General features: G+C 40.0%; 1 protein-coding gene across 1 annotated transcript in view; it reads left to right on the top strand.

The window, feature by feature from the left end:
- Positions 1 to 3,025: 3,025 nt before the first annotated feature.
- Positions 3,026 to 16,029, top strand: part of LOC147678829 (olfactory receptor 6X1-like) — a 30,435-nt gene continuing 17,431 nt past the window's right edge. Inside the window, exon 1 of the mRNA XM_086945748.1 lies at positions 3,026 to 3,178. Coding sequence (XP_086801874.1) covers positions 3,026 to 3,178 — 153 coding nt within the window. The remainder of the gene's footprint in view (positions 3,179 to 16,029) is intronic.

Here is a 16,029-nt window from a genome sequence, read left to right as displayed (position 1 = left end):
CAGCAAGAGCAAAATGTTTAGGCTTTTCAAGTAATAATCACATTACAAGGTTCTCATATTGTTGTAGTTGCGCAGTGAAAGTGACAAAGTGAGTGGATAGTGCGTAAGCGAGATACCAAATGCAAATGTGTACATGTGACTGATTTGAACATTTAGGTGTAACATTATGCATCCCGAATGGGAGTGCAGAAATCCCAAATCAATTTAAAATGACAGCACAGAGCAGTAGTTGTCGACATTTCGACCCAATTCAATTCAATTTTGTATTAATATTTGGATCTCAAATGCGGTGCACAGAAAGACAACAATATAATAGCCAAATACAACTACATTACAGCTTAAAAACAATAACAAGATTAGTGAGTATGAGATGACTACACATAAAAAAAAATTCTGTAGTGATCTTTTATGTACTTTTGCCTAACACACTTCATATCGGTCTAGAAAATAAATCTTTTATAAAAACTATTCCAATTAATGTCCAATAAAACTCTTCCAATGACACAATAGTAAATATTATATGCAAGGTGCCCATAGTGAATGGTAAACTGCTTTCTACCTCCTGCCCCGAATACACCTAAAGCCAAATACATATATTGATAAATCTTTCTTTAAAAAAGTGTGAGCTTTAAGGACAAAGCAATTCATGATACACAAGAATACTGTGATTGTGTGAAAAATACTCAATAGTCTACATCAATGGGGAATTTCTTTGCAAGACCGGAGGCTACCATTATGCAATAACCTTTTATTGCTGCCCTAAATGCAGCCCCTTAAAGAACATGTATTGCAGCATGAATAAAACATTCCATTAAGAACTTTAAAACAACATGTAATGTCATGGTAACTAGGTATCATCCTCTTTTATTGGCTGCTCCTCGACAGCTAAGTATAGCCCATTTGACTCTTACTTTGAATTATTGAAATTTCTAATTAAAACAGGAAGGTAACACAGAAAGGGACTTGAGCATTGCCTCAAGCAGTCCCAAGGCAAAGTACTGAATATTCTAGAGCCACTTGCTGGTGATCCAGCGCAAAACAAATACCTGATCCGGGATCTATACTCAGTAATATCACAGAACCATGGCCCAAAAACATTCGCCCAGAATCCCTGATCTGCTGGGGTCAATTTATAGACGATCAATTATTTTTCCTTCGAAATTCACATGTGGAATTACAGAATACATATCTAACTTATACATTGACTCTCCTTCTACTTGGTCGATAAACCAATTAGTTGAATAGTTGATGGTAATGATAATACTATCTAACTAACTTTTCAGTCAGCTAAATAACCGCAGACTCTCGGTAACATTAATAAAGCTTTTATCTCAGATTAAATGCTCGATGCATATGGTCACTGATGCAAACAATGAAATTCACAAAGGGAGAGAAAACATCAGCAATTTCAAATAGAAACAAACTTCAATTATGACATGCCCATGAAGGAGTGTATGGATTAAGAGACATCAGTTTCAGCAACAATAAATGCGAAAGAAAATACATGTAACGGGGGGAAAGATGAAGAGACATAAGTTTCATCTAAATAATACGTGACAAAAATACCTATGGCGGAGTGGATAGGTGAAGAGACAAAAGTTTAAGAAATAAAAATATAATTACAAGTAACTTTGCACAAACGAGTCAGAATAATACTAACCCAAAGGATCTGAGGAAAACAACCCCCGGGCCAAGGTGTTGGTGAGGGTCCCCTGAAATAGAATCAGGGAACAAAGATTTCAGGACCCAGGAGCGGGATAGGGACAGGAACAGCTAGGGCTCTCTGCACACTGATGAACATTGATGCACCACCCTTCTTCACTTATTCTCTGCAAGTCTAAACACCACACTCCTAAAGGCACCACCATTATACCCTAAAACCTAAATGACCGTCTGACACCAGTTGAAACATATAACTCAAAAGTTGATTGTTGGACTTACTAGGTGGTCTGTCACACCACTGTGACTTCATTCAGACTTTGGACATATTCTTTGCTCTACAACTATTCCCATATCCTAATTTTTGACTCATGATACATTTAAACATTTTATTCATAATTTTCAGCAATGTCCGCGGAAGGAGTATTTGGTTCCACGTTTGGTCACATCCCTTGGCAGGCACTCAACATTCTCCTTCAGCATATCAGCCTTGTACCCTGGATCTTTCTTTGCAGCACTCAGCACTTCGGGCTGTTCTGTCATGTAATTTTCAGTTTCATCCCAGCCCCTCCTTTATCCTGCTAACTTAAGCATAATGGTGTCTCATCCAACTCACTGTAATAAATGGAACATGAACATTCATTCATTGTTTGGTTATGCACATTTCACTGTTTACCACCCACCTTCGCACTATTCCCTGTTAGCGCTTTCATAGCATGGGCATTTAGTAAAAGCAGTATTAATTATTATTTCAAAGCAAGATGCAACATGCAAACTACGAAATGTACATGCGACCTCGCCACGCTTTATTTCTCAATTATTTTAAAGCAGAATGTAAATACATTTGTAGTTCTTTCATTCCCTATCTCACGTTAGTGCATGCATGTGCAAAGTATTTTCCCTCATGTTTATGTAAGGTGCACATTAATTTTCTATTACTACTTACTGTTAGTACATAATAAGGGGGTATTCATCCGAGCAGGTCTATTTTTTCGCAATCTTGCTCCATCACTAGAATTTTGGACTTGGCAGAAGAAGCCTCACTTGAGGGTTCCCCTGTAGATTTTGAATTCTTCTGGGGGTGGAATCTACAAGCTCTATGCCTCCTCAGTAACACCAATGCAGGGCTAACTGCCAAACTTAAGAGAGGTATTTTAATGAGAATAAACCTCAAACTGGGTGACCTTTGCTAACAAAGATACTCAGGAAAACCTGAATTGCCTACTCTTTGGAGAAAAGTTTATTAAAATGCCATGGAAGTATGTCTTGACTTACTTGGCCTTTAGTAAGACTCAGACGCACATGAGATGCATGTTCGGCAGTAGGGTTTTTGGAAGGGCTGTCAGGATATGCCTGGCTGCCAGCCATGGACACCACAGGTCCATGTAATGCCAACAAAGTCAACATGGTCAAGCAATACACTTCAGTGGAACCAATACTATCTTCTTCCCACAAAGAGGTTGAAGCACTCGCACAAGAAGTGGTGACGGAGGCAGATTCCAGGGACCTGAACATCAAGGTAAGGGTGTTACCCCCTGTTGGTTTTCCTATTCAAAGCTAGGAAGAAGACTGTGTTTACTCTGCAAAAAATGGTCACTAATAACAAACGATTTCTGGCTGCTGAATATTGTAAAAGGGTTCAAGATACAGTTAAACCAGTTGCCGTACCAAGTACTTCACCAAGTTTCTAAGACCAGTGGTTGCCTTTCTGAGAGAAAGGGGTGTACGGTTAGTGTTTTTTCTAGATGATTGTGTTACTGATGTCACAAAACCAGGAGGAATGCCTAAAGCACATGAAATGGACAGTGGCTCTCTTACAGGGGTTAGGATTTATTATCAATGTCGAGAAATCTGTGATGACCCCTACACTGAATCTAGAATTTCTAGGGTTTCAGGTAGATACCATTACGGCTCACCTACAATTACCACTAAAGAAACTGTCCAAAATATAGAAGGAGGTAGCTTATGTTTCATCAAAAGAAGTGGTGACTTTACGAGACCTATCAAAAGTGGTTGGTCTTCTGTCCTCTTCCATTCAAGCAGTTTCCCCAGGTCCAATATGTTACAGGGCTTTACAGAGACTGAAATCTTTGGGGTTGAGAAAAGATCTATGGTACACAGATATGATCGCTTTGTCACTGGGGCTGGAGAAGACCTCCGTGGTGGAGGAACAACCTAGTTGGAAATGCAAGGCAATATTTGGGGTTACCCTGGATCATTTGGTGGAGTCAGAAGCACTAAACCTTGGTTGGGTTGCGAAGCTAGGACAAGTAAAAACAGGGAAGAAGTGGTCACAGGAGGAACACCCACTTCACATAAATTGTTTTGAAATGATGGTCGGTTTCAATGCTTTGATGAGCTTCAAAACCGCTCTAAGAAACAGTGTTGTCCTGATCAGACTGGACAATTTTACAGCAGTCTCTTATATCAATTGCTTGGGGGGTGCAAGGTCAAAGATACTTGCAGACCTGGCCTAGAAGATTTGGTATTTCAGTTGGAGTCAGAAACTTCTGTTGAAGGCAAAGTTTATTACTGGCCATTAAAAAAAAGAGAAGATTGGAACTCAAGGTTTTTAGGGGCTTCAAGCATCAGGAAGCTGAACCCATTGTTTTTCAAAAGGATTCCAAAAAAATGGGGTGCATTTCAGGTGGATCTGTTTGCCAGCAGGCTGCCTTCTCTGGTAGAGCAGTATTACAGTTGATGACAAGACCCCAAGGCTTTGGCACTGGATGCTTTGCCCCAAATCTAAAAAGAAGAGAATTGTTATGCGTTACATCCGTTTTCATTAATTCAGATAGTATTACTGAAGCTACGGACAGAGCATTACAGCATTGTCTTAACTACTCCATTTTGGAGTACCCAAGTATGGTTTCTGGGGGTATGAAACAGGCAGTGAGCATTCTGCATTTGATCCCAGGGAGCTTAGATCTTATTTCAGGCCAAGAAGGGGAAGCACATCCTCTTCTACTAGATTGAAACATGAGCCTTCTTGTTTGGTGAATTTCTGGAGATCCAGCAAGATACTCAGCCCTTTCCGAGGAGGCTAAAAGTCTACTGCATGAGTTGTGGGCACCAGGAACAAGGAAAGGAAGTACAGGCATATGGAGGAAGTGGTGTAGTCAGTGCCAGGAAATGGATTTGGATCCCATGGACGCTCCTGTAGTAGATGGAACGAATTACCTCACAGGTTTATTTAGATCAGGTGTATGTTATAGACCAGTCAACTCTTACAGATCAGGCATCTTGGCAGGACACTGCCTAAAAAAAGAAGGGCCAGATGCATCAAGCGAAATGCGCTCGCAAAAGGGCCAGATTCTGAGAATCTGGCCCTTTGCAAGTGCAATTTTTGCATTTGGGATGCATCATCCCAAATGCAAAAATCGCAATTAGAGAATTCGCTAAATTGCGATTGTTTGCATTTAAGGAATCTCAAATTGAGATTCCTTAAATGCAATGCATGAAAGTATCAAAAATAGCGAATTCGCTAATAGGGCACGCAAATTACCACGAAGTACAACTTCATGGTAATTTGCAAAAACTTTGAAAAATGCACTTTTGTGCATTTTTCAAAGTTTCATGTTGCGCACACACATGCCCTAAGGGCATGTGTGTGCGCAACATATGTGCACAGATCACATTCAGGGGTGTAACAGGGTGTCCTTTGGACACCCCTGCACCCTTGAACTCGCAATCTCAATTTGCGAATCGCTAATTGCGATTCGCAAATTGAGATTGTCTTCCCATTCATTCCTATGGGCCTCTAGGCCCATATGAATGAATGGGGAGGTATTCATTAATTGCGACTCGCAATTTGCGAGTCGCAATTAAGGAATCGCTATTTTTTGTGTGATTGCATGATGCATTCCATTTTGCTATTCCTTATTAGCGATTCCTTATTTTTCGCTAATAAGGAATCGCAAAATGGATGCTTGATGCATCTGGCCCGAAAAGTCTGCTGCCAGTGACCCTTTAATCTGCAAAGCAGTGAAAGGAGTAAGGCTTAGATGCACTCCCAGGGCTAGATACGAGTCTTTATGAAATGATAACCTTATTTCTGACCTATTTGTTCTATGGCCTGATAATCCTTATCTTTCAAGAAAACAGTTATCTATCAAATTAGCACCTTTACTCTGATATTTATTTTTTAGAATAGTGTCGGATGTTGAGGTGTTAGAGATCTGTAATAGGTACTACTCCCCGGATGGAGTTCACTTTCAAATATGGAAAAGAACCAAAGCAATGTTTGAGAATATCTTTTATTCTCATTTTGTTGAATATAAGACATTGAGTGTAGTGAGTTGCATGAAAGCTGATGAACATAGCATGATCAATGTTAGACCAGATGGTGAGGATCAATTACTAATATCTTTTGTGAAACCCTATAAGGAGATGTCTACAGCTACCATTTCAAGATGGATAAGAACAGTTATGTTGGAAGCAGGAGTAGATTTGTCCAAATTTGGAGCGCACTCTTCTTGGGGTTCAGTGACCAGCAAGGTGTTTTGGGCTGGAGGTTTAATAACAGATATATTGACAGTGGCAGACTGGTTGAGTGCCTCAATCTTTGCAAGCTTTTAGCTTAAGCTTGGGAAGAATGTGAGCAGTTTGGCATTGAAAAGCTTTAAAAATGCTCAATGGTAGCCTCAGGTCTTGTAATGAAATGGCGATTCTCCAATTAACATACAGTGAGAATCTTGATTTCATTAAAGACAATGGAGGGTAACATTATCCCACCCACCACACCTATGTGGGTAAAGCTACATATTGATTATCTTTATGTATATAATTTTTCATATATTGGCTGCAATGTTTATCATTGCTTAATGTGTATCTCTTCTTAGCAATTTTATGATGGCATGCTTATACTCTTTACTGGTTCGAATCACTTGATTTTGTTCCTTTTTTGGAGGGAATTTGTCACTGTGAAATTCTTCTCCTTGTGAAGTGTAATTAAGGTTGAAGACGTCTTCTTAATGGAATGTTTTAAAAGTTGTATAGTTGCATGGTAATATTACTGCAGGCCTTGTTCCAGATAGTAAGATTGAATTCATACCAGATACCGATTTCAAGGACTCAGAAATATTAAACATATTATCAATTTACTCCATCATCGATTCCAAGGAAATAGCCTCCCCTAAAATAGCAGCAGCCATTTTGTGCAAATTACTCCCTAAGAAGCAACCAATCTGGCAGCAATTCTGAGACCATATTAAACTAAATTCAAGAAGTCCTTGAACATTTTTGAAATTTATGTGCAAATGATTTCATTCTTTGGATGGAACAGAATCTCTTATGTTGCTACTCCAGATTTAGCATTCTTCTGTAAAGACATTGGCCAGAGCAGCAGATGGCGCTGAAGGAGCCAGACAGACAAAATAACATGGTTGAGATCTGAGTCCTTAATTCACACAAATAAAAATCTTTCCTTTTTTCTCCAAGGATGACCAGTTAGCATTTAAATCATTTAACAGGAGCAGATTCATATGGACGGAAGTCAGAAAAAACACATATTTCACAGTTTAAAAAGCCTGAGGGAAATCACCATCTCTTCTTGTAGACTGATAACCCTAGCGGATCACTCTAGCCAATCTTTGTACATCGGAGCTTGTCAAACCAAACTCCATCCTCATTGCTTAGGATGAGACAGAGTTAAAATGCCATAATTTAAATAAAATATGTCCTATTTTCTAAAGGAAGCCCCAAATAGTCACATCAATTGATAATATTGCATATGGTACTGTGGATGGGACTATCACTTTGGAAACAGAGATCATCTGCATAAAATGCCTTCGCCCCATTGCATTGCAAAATGAACATAATGCGTTAGCACGTGATAAGGCTTTAGAAGAATCATGTTCACTATGGGCTTTATCCTGTGTCCTGCCAGCCACTATTTTCCTTAGTTAGGGATATGACTTCATGATCTCAATCTTCTCTGAGCCTATTCTTCAGACATCATTAGTAATCTTCCCAAACTGTCTGCATTTTAAGGTCCAGATTGTGCTCTAGAGGCATTGATCATCAGATAATGTAGGATAGTATATTGTAGGAAGGACAGTAAGGTGTTAAATCCAGTATTACAATATCATCAGCATCCAACAAGCATGGGTGGCTGCCAATGTTCACAGCATCCCCCGTTTTAAATAGAAAGCACTGGGGAAAGACAAAACATATAGGGAAAATGTTGTGGGGCCAGCAGCCACTGGACAGGGCAATTAAGAATGAAAGAAGAGATTTAAGCAGACACAGCTTCTCTATTTTTTCCAAAATGTTTGCCAATTTACCTTATCAAAGGCTATTGAAAAATCTATGAATGCCACATAGGCATTAGTCATGCAGAGCTGGTACAACAAAGGGTAGCTATCGAGCTATATAAATGGTCTTTTCATTCCATTTAATTTCATTAGCCCCTCGAATTAAAGTGTACTTTTCTGCAATGACATTTAGCAAGCAGATGTTGTCTAATGTAAATATTTTTTCCTAACGCCTGCTAAAGTCACTACAACGCATACCATTAATACGCATGCCATTACAACACATTATAAGGTAAGTAATGGAGATGTTTTAGTTTTAGGGTGGGTATGGGTTTCAGGGTACATGGGACTAGTAATTTTTACCCCTATACTTACATTCCCTACTGTTGCATTCCCTGGAATGGGAATAGTACTTTTTACCCCTACACTATCCCACACTTACCCCACTGCTGCCCCAAAAGTTGTATGGGTTGTAATGGTATGCGTTGTAATGGAATGTGTTGTAATGATAGTTTTTTCAAATGTGTTATAAAATCATGTGATGTAATGGTAGTGGGCCAAATTGCAACTTGCATCATTGTTTCTTCTTGATGTTTTATAATTTCAACTGGTGTGATTTGCACTCTATTATTCGTTGCTCCATCACTCTGTGTTGCGGAGTCTTGAGAGGTTATCAGTCTTTCCATCTGATTTTCCTGTATAGTAGCAAAAGGAGATCTGCAGCTACTCAGGACCCCACACGGCCTACTGTTGAGAATCGGCCACATAATGCAGTTTGATCAGTATAATGGGGACAAATCTTTTTTCCTTTTTTGCCGCCAAGAGGTGGAAGTAGTACTGCTCTTGTTTCCACTACCGCTAGGACAGGTATAGCTGTTCTGTAAGATGGCCCAAACTACAATCTTTTTCCTGACCAGGTTCCAAATCTGCAGGACCCAGGCAGGTCAGACCAGACTTTACAGCAAACAAGTGGACTCAAACCCAGGGAACTGGTTTCACTTCCCAAGTGGTGGTGCATTTGACTTGCACATTGCTTTGTAGTACTCGGAATTCCTTCAGTTCCTGCAAAAAACAGCCAAGCGGTCATTCAGTTCAAATGGTATTGCATCCACCACTGTGCTGGCACAATCGAGATCAGGTACCCACATTCTTGTCTCAAACAGGATTTCATAAGGGGTACTCCCTCCCAAGGACTTTCTTGGCATGTTATTAAGTGCCCTCTGGACCCTATATAGGTGATTGACCCATGTCCTGCCCGTGCCTAATACCCATGCTGTTAAGGACTGCTTTATGTCCGGTTTTTCCTCTCCACCACTGAATTTACCTCAGGATGGTAGGGGAAGGAGTACTGCAAGGCCATGCCCATACCTTCCATGACTTCTTTGTAAGCCCTAGAGCTAAACACAGGACAACATTTGGAATGTAATGTGCCAATTGTGCGTGTCCCGAAGAAGACTCTCAAATCCTTTATAACAGTTCGAGCGTCAGCTGAGCACTGGGGCCAAACCCATAGGAATCTAGAGCATGAATCCACTGCCACCAATATGTACTTGTAAGCCCCGTCAGAATTTGAGGGGCCGAAGTGGTCCATATAGACACATGCTAGCGGTCTGTCTGAAAATCAGTAATGGTGTTTGTGGCAGCCTCTGAATGGTGGAACACTTCATCTGCTGGCAACTATCGCACTTCAAGAAATAGTCTTTAGTTTGTTTTGTCAGCACCGACCACCATTAACACTGATTCAATAATGAAATTGTTGCAATGACTCCTGCGTGTGCTGAGCCAAGACTCTTGGGTCCAGCTAGTATTAAACCTAATCTGTGATCTTTATTTGGTATTACTCTATCCCCACTCCTGGAATTTGAGCATACAGTTTGTTATGCGCATCTAACTTGTAGGAGTACTTGAGTGGAAAGCCTTTTGGCAGGACGGGTGAGCCGTTCTTTGAGGCATTGATGGCTACTACTATATCTCTGTCTATTTTTGTGTGTGACTGAGTGATTGCGGCGACAGCAGCAGTTTGCACTGTCACCTTGGCGGCTTCATCAGCCAGTGAATTTCCTTCAATGTGTAAGCCAACAGGCTGATGACTAAAAGTGTGAATAACTTGAGCCCATGGTAGGCCTGCTTTCAGCTTTGCCACTTGGTAAGATAACAATTTGTCTTTTATTGTGCTTGCCTTGGCGTCTCTAAATCCATTCTGGCCCCAGTAGTGATGAAATTCATTGTAAGATTGCACACAGTAGAATGAATCACACATAACCAGTGTGGGGAAATCCTGATCCATATACTATAGCACTATAATCAGGGATTTTAATTCTGCTAGCTGAGCTGTACAATCTCCGAGAGATTGCCTAGTCCTATTGCTTGGATGGAACTTACCATCCTGCATCCGACCTTTCACTATAGCGCTTTCAGCACTATACTGCTGTTTGCTTCCTATGGCAGGTTAGGCAGAACCGTCAGTACAAATTATGTATTTGTACTGATCTAGAGACAAGATTTCATTCGGCAGAGGGTATTATTGTTCGTATTTCAAGAATGCTTGTGTTCTAAGTCTTGATTTGTATCTATATTCTACATCTGTTGCAGTGAGAGGAATTACCCCATAGTATCCATCGTGGATTGCATTTGGAATGCTGGCTTTAGTTACTGCTTCTAAAGTCAGTATCGGAGTTACAACAATGATGTGTTTCCCCTGTGCTAGTGCTCTTTCTTTCATTATAGCAGCCTGTACAGCTGTCAGTGTTTTTTCTGTTGCTGCAAATCTATATTCAGCATTAGTGTACAGGTGAGATTTGTATGCTATAGGGACAGTCTCACCTTCATTGAACGTGATGTAGGTATACCCTGATAAGCAAGTGACAACCTGTATTACCAGGTTGCAGACGTTTACTTGTGTCTGCAAGTGTTTTGAAGCTATCATGTCAGCTTGAACTGACCTAAGAGTGTCAGTATGTGTTTGCTGTGAAGTATGGTCTGATTAAGACATAGAAAGGTTTGACTCTTTCTACATAGTCTTGAATGTATGTTCTGCTGAAATTTAGGAATCCTAATATGGACTGTAAACTTTTCAGAGTTTTACGAGGCTATATTAGCGCATATTTTTCTAGAAAATTTGTGGCAAGGCTTTTGCCTTCACCTGACAGCTCATATTCCAAAAAAGGACATTGAGATGGGCAATTTTTGGTTTTTAGAAGTTAAATTTGTAGCCCAAATTGGCAAAACCAACAATTATGTCGTTCACCCTGCATACGTGAACAGGTAATACATCGACCGGCAGATAGATATCATCCACATAGGACACTGCCTCTTCATCGTATGTTTGTAAGAGCTTTGATACCCTTACTGACAATAACCTGGGCTGTTCTTATAGCTTTGGGGCAGGCAACAAAACTGACTCTGAGTGCCAAAGGCTGAAAATCCGGTCAAATATCTGCTTTCAGGAGCTATATTTTGGCATAAAATCCTTTTTGAGATATGTAGTATTTATTTGTATTTCTTCCGTACGATGTCATTTATCAATGCAGCACTGTCTGCGTTCTGAACTGAAAATGTTTTTGTGGATGAGTTCAAGTGCCTGTAATCTAAAACCAAATGATATGTGTTGTCAGGTTTCATTACGGAAAATAAAGGGTTGTTCATTGATGATGTGCAAGTTTCACTCACACCTTCGTATTCAAGTTGGTCTAAGATGTCTTTGACCTGTTTTTTTGCTTCAATTTTAATCGGGTACTCTCTCTGTGGTGTTGGATTTGTTTTTAGTAGGATTTTGTGGTGTTTTAACTCCACGTCCCACCCTGCATGGTTGCAGTATAATGCCAAAGCTAGTGCTTGCACCCACTTCCTTGCGTATCAGTGTTTTAAGGAAACAGGAATGAGGTTGGGGAAAGCAGGCAAAATTATGCTTTCCCCCTTTGGGCAATCCATTATAAATTCAGGCGGCCGATCATTTTCGGCCAACAGGATGCCAAATCCAAATGTCGAATTTTCCCAAAATAGATCTTTAATGTTTCTTGAGAAGTCTCCCTCAATTTGCAGATTAAATTTGTGTATCTTGTGTTTCTACCATGATATACTCATTCAATCCTGCTGTCACCAGAAATTCCTTTAGGTTCTGGTGAGCTATTATTCCTACTTCCTTACTGTCTAGCATCATCAGAGCCCATTTCCCATTCAGAAGCTGAGTCATCAGTAAGCTGGGCATTTCTATTTTTTAAGCCAGCTACCTTCTTTTTATAAAATGGAGTCATTGTTTTAGGTTGCTCGTCCTGTTTGATAATCAAATCTGAAATGCAATGTGTCTCCCTTGTTCCCTTTGGTCTGTGTTCAATTTTTTGTTCTGACCATCCTTGCCTTTCTGAAGTTTTTGATGAACCCTGAAAGGAACGAAAGGAATGTGCATCAGTATCCTGATACCTGTCAGCTTTCTTAATGTTATCACAATCCCTAAGGTTGTACCTCTTTTCAGAGGATTCCCATTGGGGAGACCCACCCCTTGATTGTTAAATGTTTCTGTTTTAATTATTTTAGGTGACTATTATCCCACTTCTTTTTAGAAGAAGTGGGTGCTTGCTTTGAGCTCTCTTTTTCAGAGCTACCCACCACTAGAGGTTTCCCGAGTTTTGCTCCCAAACTATCTCTGCCTAGATGTCGTCAATACTTTTTGGTAATGCCCGCCCCTCATTTTCAGGAGTTGTTTCCCTTAGGCGTTGGCATATGACCACTGCTGCTGCTTCCTCTTTGATGTTGATCAGCATAATTGCCAAGACTTGGTCAACCCCAAGTCCAAGGCAGGTCCTGCCCTGTACTCAATCTGTATCTGTTTTTATACTTCAGGAATAACTGATATTGTTGGGGTACCATGTATTCTAATGTATAACGCAGCAAAGATTGTTTCCCATGTGGTACAATCCTCAACTGAGGGAACCGTTCCAATGGCAAGCAAATTGTTAACATTCTGTGCTTTTCCTGTGGACCCATATGTGGAAATACTGCTTCCAACTGTGCTATTTTTTTAGCAATCCAGAATGGTACTTGATCCCTTCTTGATGGGGACACACCCATTATTGCTTTTAGTGTTTGTGGACTAATTATTGGTGTTGGCTGGGTCTTGACTGTCCCAGATGGAGCAGCTCTCGCAGGTTGTAATGTGAGTGTTCGCATGACAAACTGAACAATATGTCTGTATAGCCTGACTACTTCTTTGTAAAGTGTACGCACTTCCCCTACTGGGAGTCTGTCTATCTCAGGATGAGGAGTGTAAGGCACTAAGACTGGCCATGTCGCCCCTTCTATGCTGAGCGCACCTAGTCTTACGACTGACGTTGTGTATTTTAGGGTGCCTTTAAACCAGTTTTTATGTTGCTGGTAGGTTAACAGGACTTCTATGTCCTCGTATGGGATGTATTCTTCTGGTGGATCCACTTCAATGTATTCATAGAACATGTGTGTTTAAGGATCTGCAGGTGGGATTTTACCGAAGAATAGAATACCTCTGTTCTCAACACCTCGTGTGCCTCAATCACGAAGGTACCATGGCCACCTGTTGCAGGTAACCCATGTTCTAATAATTTAAGAGTTACTGCCTTTCAGCAGTTTTCTGAAATGTTAAGGATATTTGAAAATTTGTCTCCTTCCTTGCCTCCACTGCCATTTGCGGGGTCAGTCATTTTGAAATTAGAAGAAAGTGAAAAGTTTTAAGAGAAAGGGTTTAGCATGATAGGGAACCTTTAGTCCTTTACAAGCTTGTCTTAAACCTTCAGCCAATACGCAGGGTGTGCCTGCTCAGCGTAGGCGGATTAACCTTCCCACTTCAGACATCTCCGAAAAATATGAGTAGGATTGTCTGAGAAAGTACAACTGAACTACTCAAATTTTACTGTTAATAATTACCTCGAAACCGCTCCCAGGATGCTTGTTTCCGGTCCAGAGAAGACCTGGCTTGGCAGTCCGGGCTGGACTGTTCCCATAAGGAACAGGGTCAAGACTGATTTGCATATAGCTGGGTCTGAACTGGGGAGGCGAAGTGAGCTGAAGAACGATGATGGACTAAACCCAGATCTGTGACGGGGGGAGAGTGTTTCTGTGTGGATATCTGCATTCTAGCTACATTTTTTTTGTTGGACAGTATTTTTGTACTGAATAATCTCACATACAATGTACAATTTGAATATTTACACACAGGAAGGAAAAAGTTGGGGAAGATTAAGAGAAGGTAAAAAAGAGGAGAAAATGAGAACATTTTGTACACAGTTCCTCGGCAGTCAAATGAAAAAAAAATGTATGTTACTGAAATATTTTCAGACACATAGAGGTGATTTAGCGGATAGAGTATAAGTCCCAGGGCACCTCAATTTTTGAAGAAGATGAAAGGCTGTCCCTTGGCACACGTATGTCCCAGAGGTAATCCACAGTATATAAAATATGGCTCTTCCAGATTGCCTGTTCAGCCAGCAGCTGACTAACAGGAGAGATCACCACATTTACAAAATATCACCTGTTTTGCAAGACACTTCCTGGGTGGAAGGTGGGGTCTGTAGCAGCACCAGATACCCTACCCTTGTGTTCTCTGCTGACAGCTCCAGGGACATCTATGTCATAATTCACCGTAAACGGCTGACAGTCTAGAAGATGTCTCGTTCTAGCTTGGGGTGGCAACCATTGGAAATCTTGACCTACATAATAAGACTTTGTTTCAGTTTTTCTTCTTTCCATATATTTATTTTGAATTTGGTGTGACTCCTACTGTGCAGCATATTTCTCCCATCAGGTGCAATTACCTATCTAATGATCAACCAAAATATGGAGCCCCTAAATAGAGGATGTTAGGTGGGTGCTGAAGTCACAGCCATCAAAACATTTTATGTTACGAAATCTGCTAATTTCATCAGAAGTGTCTACCCTCACACCATTTTTCCCTTCAATTGTACGTCTGTGTAATATGTATGTCTGTGTAATTCCTCACCCCTTCAGGTCCAGTTAGCTCCCTCCCATATTTTGTTCTGCAAAAGTATTTAATCTCTCTTCAAACTATCATACTTAGCCATGAGTTGATATTGACAATAAAATGTTGCCAAATTTGATTAAATACTTTATGACTATCATATTTCAGCAATAGTTAAAATTACTTAAAGCTGAAATGTTATTTTTACTTACTCTCTCAGCGTCAGGGCACTGGTTGTGTTTACTGTTGCACAGTGACATTGTAAATGATGTAATTTCAGGTGTCACCAGAATGTAATCAATAATATCATAATACATTTCAATGGGGTGGCTACTCCATTGGAGCAGAGGAGGTAAGTAAGTAAAGTTTATTCATGCATAGGTATTTAAAACCAAAGCACTAACATTACATTTAATACAACATTCTTATGATAAAAAAATCAAAATTTTGACCTCAAAATAAGATTATATAAATCACCATCTATGTGATTCTTCATGTCTTGCTATGAGCAGATTTAAAAAAGACATTATATTAAAAAATATGATATTTATAAAATATGAGCTACTGTTACGTGTATAAAAACAGGACTATTGCTGCAGTTTCAAGAGCCTGTATGATTTTCTACAGTGCACATATGAAATGGAAATGCATAAAATCAATTTTTTAGTTTTTTACCATCCAGCTTCTGGAGATGGTTGACACTTGAGTATTTTATATTCATTGAACAGGGATCAGGCATGCAATCAGCTGTTTTATTTCTCTTTATTGTTGAGAAGTGATAATTTCTTTACTATAGATTTAAAAGCAGAAGGAGGATGGGAATTTGCTGATATTGCTTGGATTCCCAGTTCCTTGATCCCTGGATCCAATTAAAGGCTGGCTGGTGCTATTTCATTCCTTTGTATCTCCTGCCACAGAACTTGGCATAATTGACTTTCAGAGATTGGCCTTATTCTGTTCCAAGTTTTTGCATAGGCACCTTTCTTCACTGCTAATCGATTAATGAGCCCAAACTCCAGTCTGATCTGGGCTGGCGATGGGTTCAGTGGAAGTTGGAACAATGATCTAAATACTTTAAAAGAGATTAAAAGTGCTGCATCTCTGCTCTCTTACCATATGTAATGTCAGAAACAGTCTTGCTGCAATGACTTTCAATTGTGGTTCACAGCT

Source organism: Lissotriton vulgaris, chromosome 12 (assembly GCF_964263255.1).
Source record: "Lissotriton vulgaris chromosome 12, aLisVul1.2, whole genome shotgun sequence".
In the NCBI taxonomy this organism is placed as follows: domain Eukaryota; kingdom Metazoa; phylum Chordata; class Amphibia; order Caudata; family Salamandridae; genus Lissotriton; species Lissotriton vulgaris.
The sequence above is the reverse complement of the archived record's forward strand: the minus strand, read 5'-3'. Positions and strand labels throughout refer to the sequence as shown.